Source organism: Electrona antarctica, assembly GCF_951216825.1.
Source record: "Electrona antarctica genome assembly, chromosome: 14".
Taxonomy (NCBI): Eukaryota; Metazoa; Chordata; class Actinopteri; order Myctophiformes; family Myctophidae; genus Electrona; species Electrona antarctica.
In genome coordinates, this window is record NC_136795.1 from 39,893,097 (window position 1) to 39,901,235 (window position 8,139).

At 43.4% G+C, this 8,139-nt stretch overlaps 1 protein-coding gene across 1 annotated transcript; it reads left to right on the forward strand.

Annotated features, from left to right (window-relative positions):
• Positions 1-256: 256 nt before the first annotated feature.
• On the forward strand, positions 257-7,014 carry LOC306937194 (proton channel OTOP2-like; the record flags this gene model as incomplete). Its single annotated transcript, XM_079520860.1, has 9 exons — positions 257-719; positions 1,574-1,710; positions 1,846-1,904; positions 2,036-2,178; positions 2,544-2,721; positions 3,546-3,630; positions 4,326-4,634; positions 5,608-5,880; positions 6,678-7,014. The coding sequence occupies 9 exons, from the start codon at positions 257-259 to the stop codon at positions 6,846-6,848; spliced, it is 1,818 nt and encodes a 605-aa protein (XP_079376986.1). The 3' UTR covers positions 6,849-7,014.
• Positions 7,015-8,139: the final 1,125 nt, after the last annotated feature.

Below are 8,139 nucleotides of genomic sequence, written 5' to 3' on the forward strand. Positions count from 1 at the left end.
AAATCCTTTTGTGTGTGCGTGTGTAAAGGATCTCACAGCAGCAGCTAGGCCAGACATGATGAAGACCGTATAGGTCGAAACATGTCGGTTCAATACAATATTTCCTCCTTTTAACATTAAGTGTGCCCGGATCTCCTCTTTGCTCTATATCGTTGTGTTATCCCGATTGATCCCAGGAGCACCTTTTTACCATTTTTACATTTTTTATACCTACACACCTCCTGAGCACCTGGTTGCCTCCTTGCCTAGGCCAGACATGTGTTTGAACACGGGATACCCATGCGACTGCTTGACCCCCGACGTTCTGTGTGACCCATGCAGGAAGATGGCCCACGACCTGCAAGCGCCGGGGGACAAGGAACACCTGTCCAGCGACGACGGCGTAGCGGGAGGAGGACCGGTGGCGGCGAGCGCCGCGGCGACGACACCGATGGAACCCACCGTGGACCTGTCCTCCGGATGCGTGGCGGAGCAGTGCGGAAACCTGGGCCGGCTGATGTCCGGCCTCATCGCCGTCAACACCCTGATCCTGGGCTCGGCCCTGGTCAGCGGCACCGCCTACAGCACCACCTCCTTCAACTCCGCGGACCTGCAGGTGTACCTCATCATCCTGATGGTGCTGTCCGGCGCCTGGATGGTCTACTACACCGTCCACACGTCTCAGAAGCACAAGGCTGTGCTGTTCAAGGACGGCCACGCGGGACCCGTGTGGCTCAGGGGTAATGTGCTCTGTGCATACTAGGGCATTCACTTCTAGTCATTTTTACTAGTTGACTAGTTGCCTAGTTGACTAGTCGTTTAACTACCTATTATGTAATAGGTAGTTTTATTTTATTTTATACATATTTGTACATTTAAAAACTGTGTACATTGGTGAAGTAATCTGATCTTGAGGCCTACAAAATCGGGGGGGAAAAAAAAAACTTTTTAATTTTTTTCTTATCAACTAGTCAACTAGTACCAACAAGGTCGACTCCTGGTCTTACCGATGATACCATTCTGGTCAAACAGAGTCATGGTGCTGCTTCTATTGTGCGTGTTGGCTCACTGGATACACTCTGCTACACCCGTAGGTCTCAAAGTGTCCTTGAGTGGGTTCCAAATGGCCCCGTATACAGCTGTGTAACTCTTGAGAGTGTACGGGTCCATTTGGTTCCGTTTGTTATGGGGGACCTTGAAATTAAAATGTTTGAGAACCGCTGCACACTAAATGGAACAGAGCCTTAATTAGTATCATCGGTAACACCTTAGGAAGAGTTATTCTGTGTGCATATGATATTATAGGCTATTGGAAATGTAAAAGTACTAAAGAGGGATGAAAATGATGTTACGGTGGTTTTGTTTGTTTTCCAGTTCAGGTTAAAAAAAACTTCAGCAGATTAACCTGCTGTGTACCACTGACATAAAAACATAGGGTTTTTCAGAAATCTGTCAGGATTTAGAAGACATTTGTTGAATCGGCCTCAGATCTAAATTGGTTAATAGGAAAGCCTTTGGTGTCTATTTGGAATTCATGACCATTCAGCATGTTATTTAACATTGCCTAAGTCCATATTTTCTTTTTTCTTTCCAGGGGGACTCGTGTTATTTGGCGTACTCAGTCTCATAATGGACATTTTTAAGATTGCCAACTACGTCGGCTACCTCCATTGTGAGTCTGCGGTCAAGGTGGTGTTTCCTGTGGTGCAAATTGTGTTCATTTTTGTCCAGGTAGATAAATATGCCAAGCGCATAGGAACGCAAGGATTGAATGGAATGGAATGGAATGGAATGGAAAACAAATCAATTTGTGTGATACAAGATAATGATATAAATTGTTAGAATGGTTTATTCCTTTCCTTTCAGACGTACTTCCTGTGGTTCCATGCCAAAGACTGTGTGGAGCTGCAATGGAACCTAACACGGTAAAACTATAGCCAGAATGGATTTCCCTTTATCGCATGATTCAACATGCCTACGACATCTGATAAACTTTGAATCTGTGGCATATGCCAAGTTTTAAAATGACAGAATATGAAACTCTTGCCTCTCTTAGCTGTGGGTTGATGCTGCTGCTGTCTACTAACCTAATCCTGTGGATGACCGCTGTCACAGAGGAGTCCATACACCAAACGGGTGTTCCAGACTTTCATAATATAAATAACGCCACTTCATCTCGAAAAAGTATCATCGAGACAGGTAGGTAGGTAATAAATCAGTGTTTCTCAAAGTGGTTGAATCAGTTTAACCACTTTTTAACGGTATATTATTGACTATTTGACAATTAATTTACAAGTTCACAACAGGTTGCGATGCAAAGCGTTGAGCGTGAGCCTGTCGATCTGTTTTTGTTTAGTTTTTCATCATGAAAATCATCAAATTTAGCAATTTGGAATCATTTTTGAAACATATTTCTAACAAAAACAAATCTTGTGTGGGGCACAAAATATTTTCAGATGAAGAATTGTGAGAACCACTGGCTTGAAGCAACACACATAGACAAAACTACCCACCGACCGTGACCTAACACATGTCCCTGGCACTTTTTGTCACATTTTGTTCAGTGAGCTTCGGAGAAGACGAGTGCAAGTGCAGCCACAAGGCGTGTAAGACCATCAAGCAGGCCTACTACTACCTGTACCCCTTCAACATCGAGTACAGCCTGTTTGCCTCCGCCATGGCCTACGTCATGTGGAAGAACGTCGGACGCCTCACGGACAACCACGCCCCTCACCACATCCGGTCAGTGTTGATTTTGTCAACTGAAACGATGACGAAAGTTGTTCGTCGACTAGCTTTTTTTCACTGAGGAAAACCCGAATAGGAACGAAATAAAGTCTAGGCCATGGTGACTAAAACTGAATCCATTGACAATTTCGACTAGACAAATAAACTAGACTAAAATGTTAGGGAGGGACTACTGGAGAAGAGATCATATAGAACTAAAAGAACAAGTCATTTTATGTGCTCTGAAAATAGCAGATCTACAAGACCAGTGATTGTCGCAGCGCGTAACTATTTAGCAAAGAAATTCAATCTGTGTGAAACATGTGGATAGTGCAGTTTTTTAAAGGGAAAAATGCATGAATATGGATATAAATAAGTAAACACAGTGATTCTCTAGCCTAGCAAATTCATGGACATTATATTTGATTAAAACCTGTATTTATTCTAAAAAGAAAAATTAACACATAATGGACAAACCTGCACCTTGACATGAACACAGATAATACACACAGTTATCAATAGACCAAGTGTAGCGATATTGAATGGAAAAGTAATTAAACCCCTCTTTTTCAATTTTCTTCTTAAAATTGCTAAATACAATGCACAAGTACTTCATATTATACAGGTATATCAATTATTTGCATTGCAAAAAGATTCAATACCGTTTTATTTGCAGTCAGACGATGCGATATGTTGCTGTATACATTTTGATATACTTATTGAAATTAAAATCGATTTTTCGATGCAGTTACTATATCATTACACCCTTAATATTTAGTTCGACTAACCTAAAACATTTGAGGTGACTAACATTTTTGCTATCGAATTCAACACTATAGGTTCCACGGCAAGGACATCTTCTTCGGGCCCATAGCGGGGATCCTCCTGGTGATCGCGGGCCTGGCGACCTTTGTGGTGTACGAGGTGATTCATTGAAAATTGTATTCACAGTTTCTAGAATTTGGTAGAATTTCAATAACGAAAGTACAGGTCAACACAAAAACTGCTACAAGGATAAAACCAGAAAAAGCACTAAGACTTGTTTACATCATTGTCCTCCATTTTCAGTTCATCAGAATATTTAAAGACATACAAATATACACTAAAATGCAAAAAAAATAAAAAAGAAGAAATCATCATACATCATCATGTATATAGGCCTAGTGTTTTTAAAAAGCGAAACGTGTACAGTATGGAATAAAGCGGGGGGGGACTTTTTTACAGGGGCCAGTTTCGAGTGCTCTTTGAAAGCGGTTTTGAAGGAGTCTTGGGATTCACATGTCTTCTTTTTTTTTTTGCGGAAAAAAAACTATTACTATTACTGGGCTATAAACGGCCATAGCTATAGGGGGGGGGGGGGGGGGGGGGGGGGGGGGGCTTAGATAGCTGGCAGATAACGTCCCATAGCTGGGGGGTACGAGTATATTTGTACGTGGCGCAAATAGTTTTAAGTACCCAAAATGAATCATTTTCAGAGTCCAAGCAATGAAGGGTTTTCCAGACAGGGAGTGGGTTTTTAGAATATGCCATGTAATCAGAGAGAGCTAGATGAAGTCACATTATAGGTTTGTGGAACCATACCCTCCCTCATGGTTGTTGCATGTGACCGTGGGGACCAGGTGGAGATGGACCAGGAGGACGTCGGCCGGCGGGAGCACGCGCTCATGATGCACTTTGTGATGAACATCGTGGCGGTTATCCTGATGTCGGGGCTGACCATGGTGGGCGTGGCCATCCACATGCTGCACCAGCAGGAGCACGCGTTGGGGAAGAACCCCACGCGCACCCTGGACGTGGGCCTGCTGCTCGGCTCCTCCATAGGCCAGCTCACCGTCAGCTACTTCACCATCGTGGCCGAGGTGGGGACGGGAGCCAAGGGCCACCTGAACGGCCTCAACCTGGCCTGGGCCGCACTGACCGTGCTGCAGGTCAGTGGTGGAAAGTCATTTAAAAGCACCTGTGTTTGTTTCCCAAACACTGGGGGTCCGTTACCCATTTGTGGGTCACAATTCTGTTTGGTTTCCTACATTTTGTTTTTAAATATTATTTCAAAAACATTTTCCAAAAACATTCCCCTCAAAAAAAGCAATTTCAGAAAATCTAAGAAAAATAATTCCATAAAAAGCAGATGTTTAAGAAGTAGTGAAAATTGCCGATCTAGACGCTCACAACGTGGCGCGAAGCGGTGCGTTGTGAGCGTGTAGATCGACTGTTTTCACTATAGGGTCCCGGGCAAATGTATGACTTTTAGTATGACTTCTAAAGTATGACTTCACCACTTTTCAACCTATCTTCATATAATTGGTCCTCACTAATGTTCATGATAAAATAGCAAAGAAATAAATCTACTCATCGCTCTCTCGATAATACAAATGTAATATTAAAACAAAAAAATCTTGATTTAAAAAAAAAATCAGCCTAACGATGATGTCACCTGAAGAGTGGTTTCTGAAGTCCACACGTGTGTGTGTGTGTGTGTGTGTGTGTGTGTGTGTGTGTGTGTGTGTGTGTGTGTGTGTGTGTGTGTGTGTGTGTGTGTGTGTGTGTGTGTGTGTGTGTGTGTGTGTGTGTGTGTGTGTGTGTGTGTGTGTGAACTTGAAATGACACTTTCTACATAATGAGTATTGATGCCAATACTTTTGTACTTTTACTCGAAAAAAAAGGTTTGGACTGCTACTAAAATACCCGCATTAGAATGAAAACAACTAGTTCCATTCTAACTGCATTTTACTGTGGGAGAGAAATGGAGAACAGGCGGCATTTATGAAACAATTCAAGCCAAGGCCAACATGTATGTTGGGACAGGATTATAGGCTGATTCATGGGTACATGTGTTTTGGTCTGGATTTCTCCTTTAATTAAGTAAAGAACGTGAGTACTTTTTTTCCACCACTGATCCAGGTCATCCTGCAGAACATGTTCATAATCGAAGGCATCCAACGTTTGCCCTATCACGAGCCACACCAGCCAGTTAGCAACGTGATAGCCAACCCAAACCCATATGGCTGCCCCAATGAGGAGCTAAAGAGCGCTGCTGATCTGGAAGCTTCAGAGATCGACACCGGGACCAGCACAGCTATACACCCTATCACCCCTAAATACCATCCCAGGCTGACCTGGAACAGAAGAGTACTGAAGGAGGTCTGCGCCTTCCTGCTGCTCGCCAATGTTATTGTGAGTACTTTTTGTCCCCCAGAAGCAAATATTTGAATAAAAAATGTTCACATATTAACACAATCAGCTCTGGGTGCCTGGAAGTTAGTTATGGCCGCTTTTACTCTGTGAAGCCCCCCCCCCCCCCTTCCGTTCCGGAAAAAAAACCAGAGACATATTTTAACTTGCTTACCTTTCTCTCGTTTCAATAAAATCGCTCGATGGTCCCTCGCGTTCATATTTTGAACGAGAGGCAGGTCAGAAGCTTAGTATATCCATCTGATCAAAACCATGGAGAGCACCCTAGATTAGGAGATACGAGGCATTCTTTCTGCAGTGGTAAACTAGGAAGTGACCGGGACCGCGAATGAACGAAGAGTATGGTGGCCTTGGAGGCCAACTAAAAAAAAAATCTGAAAAGAAATCAGAATATTCTTCTCTTGTTTGATATAATTGAAAATGCGCTAGGACGTGTACACACGCTAGGACGTGTACACACGCTAGGACGTGTACACACGGTTGGTTGCTTATGACGTGCCCACACGTCGTACGGTCGAACCAGTTAAAGAAAAGTTTTACGATTTCTCAAAAATAACAGATCCACAAGCTGCATATCTGCAATTTTTGTATTGCCAAAGTATAAAATAATGGATAAGTGGACCCCACTTTGATAACCAAAGTAGGGCTAAAATCTAAAACGACACAGATGCTTTCCCAGTCTTAATGTGTTAAATTCATTCATGTACAATGATCAAAGTGACAAGGGTATATACAACTATACATGGCATAAAGCAAATGTCATTTGTTTTGATCAACAGCTCTGGATCATGCCTGCCTTTGGAGCTCGTCCCCAGTTTGACCACTACCTCGAAACAGGTTTCTACAAATTCTCCATGTGGGCAGCAGTTGTCAACATTGGACTTCCTTTTGGAATCTTCTATCGCATGCATTCGGTGGCCAGTCTCTTTGAAGTGTATCTATGCTCGTAAAAGCTGCAGGTGCAGTACATGTAGAACTCATGGTTATGACATTATAGAGTGCAGAGGTCCTGGTGCCACTCGCTCATCCCCTGGGTCACGGACGTCATTTCTCTAGTTGGAGAATAACATCGGGTCATTTTTAGAATCGTCTCGTATAAGAATTGTGGTCCAAAAATAAACAAACGGTCACGGCGCTTTTGTCAGGGAGGTGGCTCTGTATCGTTTACGATAGTCAAACATTTTAATGGCAAGGACCTCCAAAATTGTATTTGGCCGCCGACCCCCATCTCAAAATAATGTTGTTCCAGAGCCCCCCACCAAAAGCAAATATTATTTGAGTTAAAATGTTACAAGTACAAACGGCTTGTACAGTAAAACTGCAACAGTTTCCCTGCAAAACTGTGACTCAGATTTGTCCGTTTCTGGTGAAAATGTAAATAATTCGGCTGCGGTAACGTTAGTGGTTTTCTCCGCCGTCAGTTGATGCTTCATATCCATATGAGTCAAGCCGCGGGACCATTTGGTTATTTTTCGAACACAGATGTTACAGTATATGACACAATATTAAACACCTCCTATGGGAATTCAGAATGGAGGGAAGAACACGTGACAACCGGGTAGGATACCTAAATTACGTCAGACTGCGGTGCTCTATAGCAGGGGTTCTCAACGTTTTTGGCCGGGGACCCCCGGAAATGCTTTGGCAATGTCTCGGGACCCCCGCCCCGCCCCCTCCCGACCCCCAATATAAATTGACTGCTACAATAACCTTAACCCATTTTGGGCGGGAACCCCTTTTGGTGTTTTAAGCATTATGTTATAATTTAGCTAATGAAAAATAGCAGATCTACAAGCTCGTAGCGCGCCACCGAGTGGCGCGCTACGAGCTTGTAGGTCTGCTATTTTTGAAAAATCGTGAAAATAAAATTTAAAAAAAGTATTTTTTTTTTCTTTTTTTTTTTTGAAAATAATTTGGGGACCCCCTAAAATAATTTGGCGACCCGCCGAGGGGTCGCGACCCACGGGTTGAGAACCCCTGCTCTATAGAAGGCCATTTTATATGAAGTCGTATTTGTTTGGAAGATATATACCGTACATCTATCCATCTTCAAAGTGCTTCATCCAAAGTCTGGTGGTGGATCGGAGGTGTCGGTTCCAACAGGGGGAGAACAGGCCTCCGTTTCCCTGGCCCACATTAGACAGCTCTGACTGGGGGATCCCGAGGCGTTCCAAGGCCAGCGTAGAGAGAAAGAATACCTCCACCTGGTCCTCCTTGGCAGTGGTGGAAAAGTACTAAATG